The 17921-nt window shown below is 42.5% G+C and overlaps 1 protein-coding gene across 9 annotated transcripts in view; it reads right to left on the bottom strand.

Annotated features, from left to right (window-relative positions):
• elf2a (E74-like factor 2a (ets domain transcription factor)) overlaps positions 1-17921 on the bottom strand; it is a 145678-nt gene that overhangs the window by 11765 nt on the left and 115992 nt on the right. For all 9 annotated transcript variants that reach the window (XM_069925368.1, XM_069925367.1, XM_069925371.1 and 6 more), the window contains one exon: positions 3008-3200. In XM_069925368.1, the coding sequence (XP_069781469.1) occupies positions 3008-3200 (193 nt within the window). The remainder of the gene's footprint in view (positions 1-3007; positions 3201-17921) is intronic.

Here is a 17921-nt window from a genome sequence, read left to right as displayed (position 1 = left end):
TGACAAATCTATTGGAATTCTTTGAGATGGTGACAGGTAAAATAGATGGGGAAGAGCCAGTGGATGTGGTGTACCTGGACTTCCAAAAGGCCTTCGATAAGGTCCCACATAAACGACTGGCTTCCAAAATCAAGGCTCATGGGATTGGGGGCAAATTATTGATGTGGATTGAGAACTGGCTGGCAGGTAGAAGACAGAGAGTTGGGATAAATGGCTCATTTTCTGAGTGGCAGGCGGTGACCAGTGTAGTGCCACAGGGATCTGTACTGGGACCCCAGCTGTTCACAATTTACATTAATGATCTGGATGAGGGGATTGGATGTAATATCTCCAAATTTGCAGACGACACTAAGCTAGGAGGGGTTGTGTGCATGGAAGAGGGGATCAGGAAGCTCCAGTGTGATTTGGATAAATTGAGGGACTGGGCAGATACATGGCAAATGCACTACAATGTGGATAAATGTGAGGTTATCCACTTTGGTAATACAAACCGGAGGGCAGATTACTATTTCAATGGCAATAGATTAAGAGATGGGGAGTGCAGAGACACCTAGGGGTACTTGTACATCTGAAGGCGAGCATGCAGGTACAGCAGGCGGTTAAAAAGGCAAATGGTATGTTGGCCTTCATATCAAGAGGGTTTGAGTATAGGAACAAGGACACCTTACTGCAGCTGTACAGGGCCTTGGTGAGACCACACCTGGAGTATTGTGTGCAGTTTTGATCACCTTATCTAAGGAAGGATGTTCAGGCTGATACCTGAAATGGCAGGAATGACTTATGAAGAAAGATTGCGCAAATTGGGATTGTACTCCCTGGAGTTTAGAAGATTGAGAGGGGATCTCATAGAGACATATAAAATTCTGGCAGGACTGGACAGAATGGATGCAGATGGGATGTTTCCAATGATGGGAAAATCCAGAACCCGGGGCCATGGTTTGAGGATAATAGGCAAACCATTTAGGACCGAGATGAGAAGGAATTTCTTGACCCAGAGGGTGGTGAATCTGTGGAATTCATTGCCACAGAGGGCAGTAGAGGCAGGTTCATTAAATATATTTAAGAGGGAATTAGATCTATTTCTTCAGTATAAAGGTATTAAAGGTTACGGAGAGAAGGCAGGGACGGGGTACTGAACTTTAAGATCAGCCATGATCTCGTTGAATGGCGGAGCAGGCTCGAATGACCTACTCCTGCTCCTATCTTCTATGTTTCTGTTTCTATGTGATGGAGCTTCTAATCCAAAAATTCCCTGCAGTTAATAAATTATGCATCTCCTGGTTCATTCTGATCAAACCAGTCCTGCTCCTTTCTAGTAGGCCAGGTGTTTTAAGGCAGTCCACACTGGTGGGAAAGTGGCCATTGATATCACCAGGTTGTTTGAGGGACCCTGTCTTTTCAGGTTCTTTGAAACCAACTGATTTTTGGTGGCCTCAATTCTGCATTGTTTTGGGATCAGATTAATGGGAAATCAGAGTTATTTAGGCAATGGTCAGTCCGATTTTGATATGATGATTAAATAGCTGGTGGAGATTTACTTGTTCTCATTTGGCTAATAAAATAATCTCAGAGATGTCATTATCTGGATCAGGATGAGGACAATGAGGTCTCATCAAAGTAATTATGTCATAGAAGGTTGCCATTCAGCCCACTGACTCCATCCTAGCTCTAAGCAGAACAACCCATCAGTCTGATTTTCTTTTGTCTTATTCCCCTTTAGACCCGCAACTATTCTCCAAGACATGCAAACCAACTTCCCCTTTTGATTTTTCTGCTGCTTAAAGAAAATAAGACAATCGACAATAGTCCCCTACTAGCACATCACTGGGATCTAGGAGGAAACTGGAAGACTTAGAGGAAACCTGCATGTTCTTGTGCTCATTTCAATAATGATTCAAGGAGCTGGTCTTAAGAAGATTTTGATCCTAGCATTTTAATTGGGGGATTCGATTGGAATTAATTTTCCCTATTTCTTTTTTTGCCAGAGTATTGCTTCTTTTCCAATCCTGGCACCTAGGAAGATTACTTTGCCTCCTCCTGGGAATGAGACTAGGGTTTTTTTTTTCCCATGGATGAAGTAGAAATTCTCCTTGGCTACAACCATAGCCTATAGGATTAGTTTCTGATAACCATTTTGCTATGGATTGATGTTCAGGGGAGTTGATGATATGCCCAGCAAGCTCAAAGTGTGGTGAAGCTGACGGTATAAAGGCAGTGTTCCTTTCCAGCTTGCCCTGCCAGGTGAAGGTGTCCCCATTATCTTGTTCTTTAAACTAGCTACCTCCTGCCCATTCTGCCTCACTCAAAGCTGTACCTCAACATCAATGATCCTCTGTTCAGAGGGTCCCAGATTTTCTCAGGTTTCAAACAGTGAAAATTCTCATGTGGAGCACCAACTAAGCACTGGATTAACAGAGCAAGATCTTAATCTAAGGCAAAGAGTTCTTAGATGACTGCCAACGACCAGGTTCATTCACATTACAGGTCATTCACAAACATGCATGCATGCACAAGCATATATGAACTCCAGTATCATAATGCACTACACACTGCTTTCTCCCACCCTCCAAATCTTCCAAGATCTTCTCGCTTTTAATTCTCCCCGCCACAGGCCAAATTCCTCTCATTCTTCCCATCTTTAACCCACCCTCCACTCTATTGAATTCTTTGGCCAACTATGTGTGCCTCCTCTTTCCATGGCCCTTTACTCTCTCACAACACTCTGCCTTGCTCTCCAACCTGAGAAATCCCTTCCCCTACTCTGCTGAGCACAATATGCCAGGCCAGCTGATGGCAAAAACATTCCAGGCACATGCCAGCCTCTCTTCTCATTCATTCATTGGTAAGGCCTAAATCACAGGTACCACCTTTAGAATAACCCAAAAATCAAATCGGAAGGCTAAATTTTTCTTCACTGTTATTTTCATTGAAGTAATCAAATTGTGATCAAAAAGTACGAATTCAGTTATCAGAGTTGAAGAGCTACTTCATTTGAGGTAACAGTTACCTGAGTGCCCTACCCATTGTCTCATAATTCATGTCTGGTTTGTTCTTGTGCTTTCCCCAAAGTTTAGACACCGCCTTAGAATCAACCAGTTTGAAGATGCCCTTCTCCCGCTGAGTCCATTTTATGTACCGAGGGCATGTATTTTTGTCTTGTAATAAGTCAAGGAGGAACTCCCAGAGGTATGTAGTATTCCCTGTGGACAAAAACATGAGTGGCATAATGCAAGAATTAAAAGAAATGTTTGATCTAAACTTTTGAACAATCATATGCAGTACAATACACTGTTTCATGCTGCATAATTAAAGCAGTGAGATGCAAGGTCAATATCCCCTCTTTTGTCTCTCCAGCAAGTTTTCAATATCTACCACAAAGAAATTAATGTACTACTCTGTGGTTGACACCCTTTGGCCAACTCCAGGCTGTTGGCATTGGTTCAGCAGATATTCAGGAGCGTTGCTTGGACTTATTTCACTGAAGATATGCAAGAAAGCAAAAGTAATGCTCGGAGAGAATGAACCACAAAATAAAATGGCACAGCTCACAAGAATGTGAAATAGCAATGTAGAAAAAAAGAGAACGACAATGCTCTGAGAATCGACCACTTATCTCAGGATGGCATGGGACAACTTTTACTTGGCACGGTAAACTGTTAAAAATCCCCGCAACACAATACAAAATTACAAATCCTCTTCCTTTCCAAAAGTGTTCATTCAATCCTTGGTGAGGTGAAACTGCACAGGCATCTGCCACCCTCTGGTGCTTGGTGTGTGCACCTACAAGGTGACTGGCAACAACCTTGGGAGATACCTCATGTAATGAGGACAGGATAGGAGGGGCCAATAGAGGAGTGGTGAACCAAGGAGGGGTGAAGAATAACAGACAGTTGATTGACAGGTTCCAGACAAAGGGAGGGAAAGGCAAGGGAAGCAAAAGGATCAGGTCAAAAGAGGAAAGTTAGCTATACAGGATGTGGGGGGTGATAAATGAAGACAAATCTGATAACAGACAGTTGATTGACAGGTTCCAGACAAAGGGAGGGAAAGGCAAGGGATGCAAAAGGATCAGGTCAAATGAGGAAAGTTAGCTATACAGGATGTGCGGGGTGATAAATGAAGACAAATCTGATAACAGACAGTTGATTGACAGGTTCCAGACAAAGGGAGGGAAAGGCAAGGGAAGCAAAAGGATCAGTTCAAAAGAGGAAAGTTAGCTATACAGGATGTGGGGGGTGATAAATGAAGACAAATCTGATAACAGACAGTTGATTGACAGGTTCCAGAAAAAGGGAGGGAAAGGCAAGGGATGCAAAAGGATCAGGTCAAATGAGGAAAGTTAGCTATACAGGATGTGGTGGGTGATAAATGAAGACAAATCTGATAACAGACAGTTGATTGACAGGTTCCAGACAAAGGGAGGGAAAGGCAAGGGAAGCAAAAGGATCAGGTCAAAAGAAGAAAGTTAGCTATACAGGATGTGGGGGGTGATAAATGAAGACAAATCTGATAACAGACAGTTGATTAACAGGTTCCAGACAAAGGGAGTGAAAGGCAAGGGAAGCAAAAGGATCAGGTCAAAAGAGGAAAGTTAGCTATACAGGATGTGGGGGGTGATAAATGAAGACAAATCTGATAACAGACAGTTGATTGACAGGTTCCAGACAAAGGGAGGGAAAGGCAAGGGATGCAAAAGGATCAGGTCAAATGAGGAAAGTTAGCTTGACAGGATGTGGGGGGTGATAAATGAAGACAAATCTGATAACAGACAGTTGATAGACAGGTTCCAGACAAAGGGAGGGAAAGGCAAGGGAAGCAAAAGGATCAGGTCTAAAGAGGAAAGTTAGCTATACAGGATGTGGGGGGTGATAAATGAAGACAAATCTGATAACAGACAGTTGATTGACAGGTTCCAGACAAAGGGAAGGAAAGGCAAGGGATGCAAAAGGATCAGGTCAAATGAGGAAAGTTAGCTATACAGGATGTGCGGGGTGATAAATGAAGACAAATCTGATAACAGACAGTTGATTGACAGGATCCAGACAAAGGGAGGGAAAGGCAAGGGAAGCAAAAGGATCAGGTCAAAAGAGGAAAGTTAGCTATACAGGATATGGGGGGTGATAAATGAAGACAAATCTGATAACAGACAGTTGATTGACAGGTTCCAGACAAAGGGAGGGAAAGGCAAGGGATGCAAAAGGATCAGGTCAAATGAGGAAAGTTAGCTATACAGGATGTGGGGGGTGATAAATGAAGACAAATCTGATAACAGACAGTTGATTGACAGGTTCCAGACAAAGGGAGGGAAAGGCAAGGGAAGCAAAAGGATCAGGTCAAAAGAGGAAAGTTAGCTATACAGGATGTGGGGGGTGATAAATGAAGACAAATCTGATAACAGACAGTTGATTGACAGGTTCCAGACAAAGGGAGGGAAAGGCAAGGGATGCAAAAGGATCAGGTCAAATGAAGAAAGTTAGCTATACAGGATGTGGGGGGTGATAAATGAAGACAAATCTGATAACAGACAGTTGATTGACAGGTTCCAGACAAAGGGAGGGAAAGGCAAGGGAAGCAAAAGGATCAGGTCTAAAGAGGAAAGTTAGCTATACAGGATGTGGGGGGTGATAAATGAAGACAAATCTGATAACAGACAGTTGATTGACAGGTTCCAGACAAAGGGAGGGAAAGGCAAGGGAAGCAAAAGGATCAGGTCAAAAGAGGAAAGTTAGCTATACAGGATGTGAGGGGTGATAAATGAAGACAAATCTGATAACAGACAGTTGATTGACAGGTTCCAGACAAAGGGAGGGAAAGGCAAGAGATGCAAAAGGATCAGGTCAAATGAGGAAAGTTAGCTATACAGGATGTGGGGGGGGGGGGGGGGGTGATAAATGAAGACAAATCTGATAACAGACAGATGATAGACAGGTTCCAGACAAAGGGAGGGAAAGGCAAGGGAAGCAAAAGGATCAGTTTAAAAGAGGAAAGTTAGCTATACAGGATGTGGGGGGTGATAAATGAAGACAAATCTGATAACAGACAGTTGATTGACAGGTTCCAGACAAAGGGAGGGAAAGGCAAGGGAAGCAAAAGGATCAGGTCAAAAGAGGAAAGTTAGCTATACAGGATGTGGTGGGTGATAAATGAAGACAAATCTGATAACAGACAGTTGATTGACAGGTTCCAGAAAAAGGGAGGGAAAGGCAAGGGATGCAAAAGGATCAGGTCAAATGAGGAAAGTTAGCTATACAGGATGTGGGGGGTGATAAATGAAGACAAATCTGATAACAGACAGTTTATTGACAGGTTCCAGACAATGGGAGGGAAAGGCAAGGGAAGCAAAAGGATAAGGTCAAAAGAGGAAAGTTAGCTATACAGGATGTGGGGGGTGATAAATGAAGACAAATCTGATAACAGACAGTTGATTGACAGGTTCCAGACAAAGGGAGGGAAAGGCAAGGGATGCAAAAGGATCAGGTCAAATGAGGAAAGTTAGCTCTACAGGATGTGGGGGGTGATAAATGAAGACAAATCTGATAACAGACAGTTGATTGACAGGTTCCAGAAAAAGGGAGGGAAAGGCAAGGGATGCAAAAGGATCAGGTCAAATGAGGAAAGTTAGCTATACAGGATGTGGTGGGTGATAAATGAAGACAAATCTGATAACAGACAGTTGATTGACAGGTTCCAGACAAAGGGAGGGAAAGGCAAGGGAAGCAAAAGGATCAGGTCAAAAGAGGAAAGTTAGCTATACAGGATGTGGGGGGTGATAAATGAAGACAAATCTGATAACAGACAGTTGATTGACAGGTTCCAGACAAAGGGAGGGAAAGGCAAGGGATGCAAAAGGATCAGGTCAAATGAAGAAAGTTAGCTATACAGGATGTGGGGGGTGATAAATGAAGACAAATCTGATAACAGACAGTTGATTGACAGGTTCCAGACAAAGGGAGGGAAAGGCAAGGGAAGCAAAAGGATCAGGTCTAAAGAGGAAAGTTAGCTATACAGGATGTGGGGGGTGATAAATGAAGACAAATCTGATAACAGACAGTTGATTGACAGGTTCCAGACAAAGGGAGGGAAAGGCAAGGGAAGCAAAAGGATCAGGTCAAAAGAGGAAAGTTAGCTATACAGGATGTGAGGGGTGATAAATGAAGACAAATCTGATAACAGACAGTTGATTGACAGGTTCCAGACAAAGGGAGGGAAAGGCAAGAGATGCAAAAGGATCAGGTCAAATGAGGAAAGTTAGCTATACAGGATGTGGGGGGGGGGGGGGGGTGATAAATGAAGACAAATCTGATAACAGACAGATGATAGACAGGTTCCAGACAAAGGGAGGGAAAGGCAAGGGAAGCAAAAGGATCAGTTTAAAAGAGGAAAGTTAGCTATACAGGATGTGGGGGGTGATAAATGAAGACAAATCTGATAACAGACAGTTGATTGACAGGTTCCAGACAAAGGGAGGGAAAGGCAAGGGAAGCAAAAGGATCAGGTCAAAAGAGGAAAGTTAGCTATACAGGATGTGGTGGGTGATAAATGAAGACAAATCTGATAACAGACAGTTGATTGACAGGTTCCAGAAAAAGGGAGGGAAAGGCAAGGGATGCAAAAGGATCAGGTCAAATGAGGAAAGTTAGCTATACAGGATGTGGGGGGTGATAAATGAAGACAAATCTGATAACAGACAGTTTATTGACAGGTTCCAGACAATGGGAGGGAAAGGCAAGGGAAGCAAAAGGATAAGGTCAAAAGAGGAAAGTTAGCTATACAGGATGTGGGGGGTGATAAATGAAGACAAATCTGATAACAGACAGTTGATTGACAGGTTCCAGACAAAGGGAGGGAAAGGCAAGGGATGCAAAAGGATCAGGTCAAATGAGGAAAGTTAGCTCTACAGGATGTGGGGGGTGATAAATGAAGACAAATCTGATAACAGACAGTTGATTGACAGGTTCCAGACAAAGGGAGGGAAAGGCAAGGGATGCAAAAGGATCAGGTCAAATGAGGAAAGTTTGCTATACAGGATGTGGGGTGTGATAAATGAAGACAAATCTGATAACAGACAGTTGATTGACAGGTTCCAGACAAAGGGAGGGAAAGGCAAGGGAAGCAAAAGGAATAGGTCAAAAGAGGAAAGTTAGCTATACAGGATTTGGGGGGTGATAAATGAAGACAAATCTAATAACAGACAGTTGATTGACAGGTTCCAGACAAAGGGAGGGAAAGGCAAGGGATGCAAAAGGATCAGGTCAAATGAAGAAAGTTAGCTATACAGGATGTGGGGGGTGATAAATGAAGACAAATCTGATAACAGACAGTTGATGGACTGGTTCCAGACAAAGGGAGGGAAAGGCAAGGGAAGCAAAAGGATCAGGTCAAAAGAAGAAAGTTAGCTATACAGGATGTGGGGGGTGATAAATGAAGACAAATCTGATAACAGACAGTTGATTGACAGGTTCCAGACAAAGGGAGTGAAAGGCAAGGGAAGCAAAAGGATCAGGTCAAAAGAGGAAAGTTAGCTATACAGGATGTGGGGGTGATAAATGAAGACAAATCTGATAACAGACAGTTGATTGACAGGTTCCAGACAAAGGGAGGGAAAGGCAAGGGATGCAAAAGGATCAGGTCAAATGAGGAAAGTTAGCTTGACAGGATGTGGGGGGTGATAAATGAAGACAAATCTGATAACAGACAGTTGATTGACAGGTTCCAGACAAAGGGAGGGAAAGGCAAGGGATGCAAAAGGATCAGGTCAAATGAGGAAAGTTAGCTATACAGGATGTGCGGGGTGATAAATGAAGACAAATCTGATAACAGACAGTTGATTGACAGGTTCCAGACAAAGGGAGGGAAAGGCAAGGGAAGCAAAAGGATCAGTTCAAAAGAGGAAAGTTAGCTATACAGGATGTGGGGGGTGATAAATGAAGACAAATCTGACAACAGACAGTTGATAGACAGGTTCCAGACAAAGGGAGGGAAAGGCAAGGGAAGCAAAAGGATCAGGTCAAAAGAAGAAAGTTAGCTATACAGGATGTGGGGGGTGATAAATGAAGACAAATCTGATAACAGACAGTTGATTGACAGGTTCCAGACAAAGGGAGTGAAAGGCAAGGGAAGCAAAAGGATCAGGTCAAAAGAGGAAAGTTAGCTATACAGGATGTGGGGGGTGATAAATGAAGACAAATCTGATAACAGACAGTTGATTGACAGGTTCCAGACAAAGGGAGGGAAAGGCAAGGGAAGCAAAAGGATCAGGTCAAATGAGGAAAGTTAGCTATACAGGATGTGGGGGGTGATAAATGAAGACAAATCTGACAACAGACAGTTGATAGACAGGTTCCAGACAAAGGGAGTGAAAGGCAAGGGAAGCAAAAGGATCAGGTCTAAAGAGGAAAGTTAGCTATACAGGATGTGGGGGGTGATAAATGAAGACAAATCTGATAACAGACAGTTGATTGACAGGTTCCAGACAAAGGGAGGGAAAGGCAAGGGAAGCAAAAGGATCAGGTCAAAAGAGGAAAGTTAGCTATACAGGATGTGGTGGGTGATAAATGAAGACAAATCTGATAACAGACAGTTGATTGACAGGTTCCAGAAAAAGGGAGGGAAAGGCAAGGGATGCAAAAGGATCAGGTCAAATGAGGAAAGTTAGCTATACAGGATGTGGGGGGTGATAAATGAAGACAAATCTGATAACAGACAGTTTATTGACAGGTTCCAGACAATGGGAGGGAAAGGCAAGGGAAGCAAAAGGATAAGGTCAAAAGAGGAAAGTTAGCTATACAGGATGTGGGGGGTGATAAATGAAGACAAATCTGATAACAGACAGTTGATTGACAGGTTCCAGACAAAGGGAGGGAAAGGCAAGGGATGCAAAAGGATCAGGTCAAATGAGGAAAGTTAGCTCTACAGGATGTGGGGGGTGATAAATGAAGACAAATCTGATAACAGACAGTTGATTGACAGGTTCCAGAAAAAGGGAGGGAAAGGCAAGGGATGCAAAAGGATCAGGTCAAATGAGGAAAGTTAGCTATACAGGATGTGGTGGGTGATAAATGAAGACAAATCTGATAACAGACAGTTGATTGACAGGTTCCAGACAAAGGGAGGGAAAGGCAAGGGAAGCAAAAGGATCAGGTCAAAAGAGGAAAGTTAGCTATACAGGATGTGGGGGGTGATAAATGAAGACAAATCTGATAACAGACAGTTGATTGACAGGTTCCAGACAAAGGGAGGGAAAGGCAAGGGATGCAAAAGGATCAGGTCAAATGAAGAAAGTTAGCTATACAGGATGTGGGGGGTGATAAATGAAGACAAATCTGATAACAGACAGTTGATTGACAGGTTCCAGACAAAGGGAGGGAAAGGCAAGGGAAGCAAAAGGATCAGGTCTAAAGAGGAAAGTTAGCTATACAGGATGTGGGGGGTGATAAATGAAGACAAATCTGATAACAGACAGTTGATTGACAGGTTCCAGACAAAGGGAGGGAAAGGCAAGGGAAGCAAAAGGATCAGGTCAAAAGAGGAAAGTTAGCTATACAGGATGTGAGGGGTGATAAATGAAGACAAATCTGATAACAGACAGTTGATTGACAGGTTCCAGACAAAGGGAGGGAAAGGCAAGAGATGCAAAAGGATCAGGTCAAATGAGGAAAGTTAGCTATACAGGATGTGGGGGGGGGGGGGGGGGTGATAAATGAAGACAAATCTGATAACAGACAGATGATAGACAGGTTCCAGACAAAGGGAGGGAAAGGCAAGGGAAGCAAAAGGATCAGTTTAAAAGAGGAAAGTTAGCTATACAGGATGTGGGGGGTGATAAATGAAGACAAATCTGATAACAGACAGTTGATTGACAGGTTCCAGACAAAGGGAGGGAAAGGCAAGGGAAGCAAAAGGATCAGGTCAAAAGAGGAAAGTTAGCTATACAGGATGTGGTGGGTGATAAATGAAGACAAATCTGATAACAGACAGTTGATTGACAGGTTCCAGAAAAAGGGAGGGAAAGGCAAGGGATGCAAAAGGATCAGGTCAAATGAGGAAAGTTAGCTATACAGGATGTGGGGGGTGATAAATGAAGACAAATCTGATAACAGACAGTTTATTGACAGGTTCCAGACAATGGGAGGGAAAGGCAAGGGAAGCAAAAGGATAAGGTCAAAAGAGGAAAGTTAGCTATACAGGATGTGGGGGGTGATAAATGAAGACAAATCTGATAACAGACAGTTGATTGACAGGTTCCAGACAAAGGGAGGGAAAGGCAAGGGATGCAAAAGGATCAGGTCAAATGAGGAAAGTTAGCTCTACAGGATGTGGGGGGTGATAAATGAAGACAAATCTGATAACAGACAGTTGATTGACAGGTTCCAGACAAAGGGAGGGAAAGGCAAGGGATGCAAAAGGATCAGGTCAAATGAGGAAAGTTTGCTATACAGGATGTGGGGTGTGATAAATGAAGACAAATCTGATAACAGACAGTTGATTGACAGGTTCCAGACAAAGGGAGGGAAAGGCAAGGGAAGCAAAAGGAATAGGTCAAAAGAGGAAAGTTAGCTATACAGGATTTGGGGGGTGATAAATGAAGACAAATCTAATAACAGACAGTTGATTGACAGGTTCCAGACAAAGGGAGGGAAAGGCAAGGGATGCAAAAGGATCAGGTCAAATGAAGAAAGTTAGCTATACAGGATGTGGGGGGTGATAAATGAAGACAAATCTGATAACAGACAGTTGATGGACTGGTTCCAGACAAAGGGAGGGAAAGGCAAGGGAAGCAAAAGGATCAGGTCAAAAGAAGAAAGTTAGCTATACAGGATGTGGGGGGTGATAAATGAAGACAAATCTGATAACAGACAGTTGATTGACAGGTTCCAGACAAAGGGAGTGAAAGGCAAGGGAAGCAAAAGGATCAGGTCAAAAGAGGAAAGTTAGCTATACAGGATGTGGGGGTGATAAATGAAGACAAATCTGATAACAGACAGTTGATTGACAGGTTCCAGACAAAGGGAGGGAAAGGCAAGGGATGCAAAAGGATCAGGTCAAATGAGGAAAGTTAGCTTGACAGGATGTGGGGGGTGATAAATGAAGACAAATCTGATAACAGACAGTTGATTGACAGGTTCCAGACAAAGGGAGGGAAAGGCAAGGGATGCAAAAGGATCAGGTCAAATGAGGAAAGTTAGCTATACAGGATGTGCGGGGTGATAAATGAAGACAAATCTGATAACAGACAGTTGATTGACAGGTTCCAGACAAAGGGAGGGAAAGGCAAGGGAAGCAAAAGGATCAGTTCAAAAGAGGAAAGTTAGCTATACAGGATGTGGGGGGTGATAAATGAAGACAAATCTGACAACAGACAGTTGATAGACAGGTTCCAGACAAAGGGAGGGAAAGGCAAGGGAAGCAAAAGGATCAGGTCAAAAGAAGAAAGTTAGCTATACAGGATGTGGGGGGTGATAAATGAAGACAAATCTGATAACAGACAGTTGATTGACAGGTTCCAGACAAAGGGAGTGAAAGGCAAGGGAAGCAAAAGGATCAGGTCAAAAGAGGAAAGTTAGCTATACAGGATGTGGGGGGTGATAAATGAAGACAAATCTGATAACAGACAGTTGATTGACAGGTTCCAGACAAAGGGAGGGAAAGGCAAGGGATGCAAAAGGATCAGGTCAAATGAGGAAAGTTAGCTATACAGGATGTGGGGGGTGATAAATGAAAACAAATCTGATAACAGACAGTTGATTGACAGGTTCCAGACAAAGGGAGGGAAAGGCAAGGGAAGCAAAAGGATCAGGTCAAAAGAAGAAAGTAGGCTAAACAGGATGTGGGGGGTGATAAATGAACACAAATCTGATAACAGACAGTTGATTGACAGGTTCCAGACAAAGGGAGTGAAAGGCAAGGGAAGCAAAAGGATCAGGTGAAAAGAGGAAAGTTAGCTATACAGGATGTGGGGGGGTGATAAATGAAGACAAATCTGATAACAGACAGTTGATAGACAGGTTCCAGACAAAGGGAGGGAAAGGCAAGGGAAGCAAAAGGATCAGGTCTAAAGAGGAAAGTTAGCTATACAGGATGTGGGGGGTGATAAATGAAGACAAATCTGATAACAGACAGTTGATTGAAAGGTTCCAGACAAAGGGAAGGAAAGGCAAGGGATGCAAAAGGATCAGGTCAAATGAGGAAAGTTAGCTATACAGGATGTGCGGGGTGATAAATGAAGACAAATCTGATAACAGACAGTTGATTGACAGGTTCCAGACCAATGGAGGGAAAGGCAAGGGAAGCAAAAGGATCAGGTCTAAAGAGGAAAGTTAGCTATACAGGATGTGGGGGGTGATAAATGAAGACAAATCTGATAACAGACAGTTGATTGACAGGTTCCAGACAAAGGGAGGGAAAGGCAAGGGATGCAAAAGGATCAGGTCAAATGAGGAAAGTTAGCTATACAGGATGTGGGGGGTGATAAATGAAGACAAATCTGATAACAGACAGTTGATTGACAGGTACCAGACAAAGGGAGGGAAAGGCAAGGGAAGCAAAAGGATCAGGTCAAAAGAGGAAAGTTAGCTATACAGGATGTGGGGGGTGATAAATGAAGACAAATCTGATAACAGACAGTTGATTGACAGGTTCCAGACAAAGGGAGGGAAAGGCAAGGGATGCAAAAGGATCAGGTCAAATGAAGAAAGTTAGCTATACAGGATGTGGGGGGTGATAAATGAAGACAAATCTGATAACAGACAGTTGATTGACAGGTTCCAGACAAAGGGAGGGAAAGGCAAGGGAAGCAAAAGGATCAGGTCTAAAGAGGAAAGTTAGCTATACAGGATGTGGGGGGTGATAAATGAAGACAAATCTGATAACAGACAGTTGATTGACAGGTTCCAGACAAAGGGAGGGAAAGGCAAGGGAAGCAAAAGGATCAGGTCAAAAGAGGAAAGTTAGCTATACAGGATGTGAGGGGTGATAAATGAAGACAAATCTGATAACAGACAGTTGATTGACAGGTTCCAGACAAAGGGAGGGAAAGGCAAGAGATGCAAAAGGATCAGGTCAAATGAGGAAAGTTAGCTATACAGTGTGTGGGGGGGGGGGGGGGGGGGGGTGATAAATGAAGACAAATCTGATAACAGACAGATGATAGACAGGTTCCAGACAAAGGGAGGGAAAGGCAAGGGAAGCAAAAGGATCAGTTTAAAAGAGGAAAGTTAGCTGTACAGGATGTGGGGGGTGATAAATGTAGACAAATCTGATAACAGACAGTTGATTGACAGGTTCCAGACAAAGGGAGGGAAAGGCAAGGGAAGCAAAAGGATCAGGTCAAAAGAGGAAAGTTAGCTATACAGGATGTGGTGGGTGATAAATGAAGACAAATCTGATAACAGACAGTTGATTGACAGGTTCCAGAAAAAGGGAGGGAAAGGCAAGGGATGCAAAAGGATCAGGTCAAATGAGGAAAGTTAGCTATACAGGATGTGGGGGGTGATAAATGAAGACAAATCTGATAACAGACAGTTTATTGACAGGTTCCAGACAATGGGAGGGAAAGGCAAGGGAAGCAAAAGGATAAGGTCAAAAGAGGAAAGTTAGCTATACAGTATGTGGGGGGGGTGGGGGTGATAAATGAAGACAAATCTGATAACAGACAGTTGATTGACAGGTTCCAGACAAAGGGAGGGAAAGGCAAGGGAAGCAAAAGGATCAGGTCAAATGAGGAAAGTTAGCTCTACAGGATGTGGGGGTGATAAATTAAGACAAATCTGATAACAGACAGTTGATTGACAGGTTCCAGACAAAGGGAGGGAAAGGCAAGGGATGCAAAAGGATCAGGTCAAATGAGGAAAGTTAGCTTGACAGGATGTGGGGGGTGATAAATGAAGACAAATTTGATAACAGACAGTTGATTGACAGGTTCCAGACAAAGGGAGGGAAAGGCAAGGGATGCAAAAGGATCAGGTCAAATGAGGAAAGTTAGCTCTACAGGATGTGGGGGGTGATAAATGAAGACAAATCTGATAACAGACAGTTGATTGACAGGTTCCAGACAAAGGGAGGGAAAGGCAAGGGAAGCAAAAGGATCAGGTCAAAAGAGGAAAGTTAGCTATACAGGATGTGAGGGGTGATAAATGAAGACAATCTGATAACAGACAGTTGATTGACAGGTTCCAGACAAAGGGAGGGAAAGGCAAGAGATGCAAAAGGTTCAGGTCAAATGAGGAAAGTTAGCTATACAGGATGTGGTGGGGGTGGGGGTGATAAATGAAGACAACTCTGATAACAGACAGTTGATAGACAGGTTCCAGACAAAGGGAGAGAAAGGCAAGGGAAGCAAAAGGATCAGTTTAAAAGAGGAAAGTTAGCTATACAGGATGTGGGGGGTGATAAATGAAGACAAATCTGATAACAGACAGTTGATTGACAGGTTCCAGACAAAGGGAGGGAAAGGCAAGGGAAGCAAAAGGATCAGGTCAAAAGAGGAAAGTTAGCTATACAGGATGTGGTGGGTGATAAATGAAGACAAATCTGATAACAGACAGTTGATTGACAGGTTCCAGACAAAGGGAGGGAAAGGCAAGGGATGCAAAAGGATGAGGTCAAATGAGGAAAGTTAGCTATACAGGATGTGGGGGGTGATAAATGAAGACAAATCTGATAACAGACAGTTGATTGACAGGTTCCAGACAAAGGGAGGGAAAGGCAAGGGAAGCAAAAGGAATAGGTCAAAAGAGGAAAGTTAGCTATACAGGATTTGGGGGGTGATAAATGAAGACAAATCTAATAACAGACAGTTGATTGACAGGTTCCAGACAAAGGGAGGGAAAGGCAAGGGAAGCAAAAGGATCAGGTCAAATGAGGAAAGTTAGCTCTACAGGATGTGGGGGTGATAAATGAAGACAAATCTGATAACAGACAGTTGATTGACTGGTTCCAGACAAAGGGAGGGAAAGGCAAGGGATGCAAAAGGATCAGGTCAAATGAGGAAAGTTAGCTATACAGGATGTGGGGGGTGATAAATGAAGACAAATCTGATAACAGACAGTTGATTGACAGGTTCCAGACAAAGGGAGGGAAAGGCAAGAGATGCAAAAGGATCAGGTCAAATGAGGAAAGTTAGCTATACAGGATGTGGGGGGTGATAAATGAAGACAAATCTGATAACAGACAGTTGATTGACAGGTTCCAGACAAAGGGAGGGAAAGGCAAGAGATGCAAAAGGATCAGGTCAAAGGAGGAAAGTTAGCTATACAGGATGTGTGGGGGGGGGGGGGGGGGGTGATAAATGAAGACAAATCTGATAACAGACAGTTGATAGACAGGTTCCAGACAAAGGGAGGGAAAGGCAAGAGATGCAAAAGGATCAGGTCAAATGAGGGAAGTTAGCTATACAGGATGTGGGGGGGGGGGGGGGTGGGTAAATGAAGACAAATCTGATAACAGACAATTGATAGACAGGTTCCAGACAAAGGGAGGGAAAGGCAAGGGAAGCAAAAGGATCAGGTCAAAGGAGGAAAGTTAGCTATACAGGATGTGGGGGGTGATAAATGAAGACAAATCTGATGACAGACAGTTGATTGACAGGTTCCAGACAAAGGGAGGGAAAGGCAAGGGATGCAAAAGGATCAGGTCAAATGAGGAAAGTTAGCTCTACAGGATGTGGGGGTGATAAATGAAGACAAATCTGATAAGGTTCAATGGGAGTTTTAAGAATCACCTTCTCACGGCCTTTTGATGAGAGGTAGTCAGGTACATCATGTGCACTTTCCAACTTTTCAAAGTAATTTAGCTCATCACATCTTTACTCCCTGAACAATGCACACTCCCCAAAACACCTTCGCCCTGTCCAAATCAGTGACAGGGATCTCTCAGTGGCCAATTATTTTAATTCTGCATCCTACTCCCATGTCTGCCCATGATCTCATGTACTATCCTTCCAAGACCACTCGTAAATTGGAGTAACAACACTTGATTTACCTTAAAATCATCATTAATTAATCCTCTATTAGTTTTTTCAAAAGATAAACTTTTAAAAAAATATTTGGAATAATAAAGGAATCTCAAAATTGGGAGATTGTTATGACAATGACAGATTGATGTCTTTTGATCAATTAAAAATTAAATATGGTATTCCTCGTCGTGTGTTATTTTCAATTAACAGCCTATTTGAGTGAAAATTAGGATCTGACATGATTTTTAAAAATCTTACAAATTTAGAACAAAATATAGTGGATGGAATTGCTAAAAATAATTTCAGTGGCATATATCTTGCTACAAGAACAAACACCTAAAGTAGGTTTGTTTAATTCAAAAGTAAGATGGGAACAAGATTTAGATATAACAATAGATTAACAGGTCTGGCAAGATTTATGTAAAGAAGTTATGTTCAACACTATTAATGTAAGGTACAGATTATTTTACCATAATTTTCTACATCAATTGTACATTACAACTCAGAAATTGAGTAGACAGAGACTGAATACATCAGATCAATGTTTTAGATGTGGAAAAGAAGTCGGACCTTTTTTTTTCTACTCTACATATCTTGTTTGAAGGTTCATTCTTTCTGGGTTCCTGTTAGTAAGTTTTCACAACAAATTACTGGTGTTGCTTTTCCGTTAAATCCTCAACTCTTGTTGTTAGGAAATTTTGAAAGTATTACTCCTAAATTACTTTTGTCAGACTCTCAATTGAAATTTGTTAAGTTAGCTTTAGTAATAGCAAGGAAATGCATTGCTGTTACATGGAAAGCTGATATTTCATTAATATTAGAAAGATGGCATACAGAGATTCAAAGTTGTATTCCTTTAGAATAAATTACATAATTTAAGGGGTAAATATTCTGTATTTCTACAAATTTGGGGCCCATATGCTAAAATAATGAGATTAAATTTATATTTTTTTTATTTTGAATCCTCCTG

This window comes from Narcine bancroftii, chromosome 3 (genome assembly GCF_036971445.1).
Source record: "Narcine bancroftii isolate sNarBan1 chromosome 3, sNarBan1.hap1, whole genome shotgun sequence".
In the NCBI taxonomy this organism is placed as follows: domain Eukaryota; kingdom Metazoa; phylum Chordata; class Chondrichthyes; order Torpediniformes; family Narcinidae; genus Narcine; species Narcine bancroftii.
The sequence above is the reverse complement of the archived record's forward strand: the minus strand, read 5'-3'. Positions and strand labels throughout refer to the sequence as shown.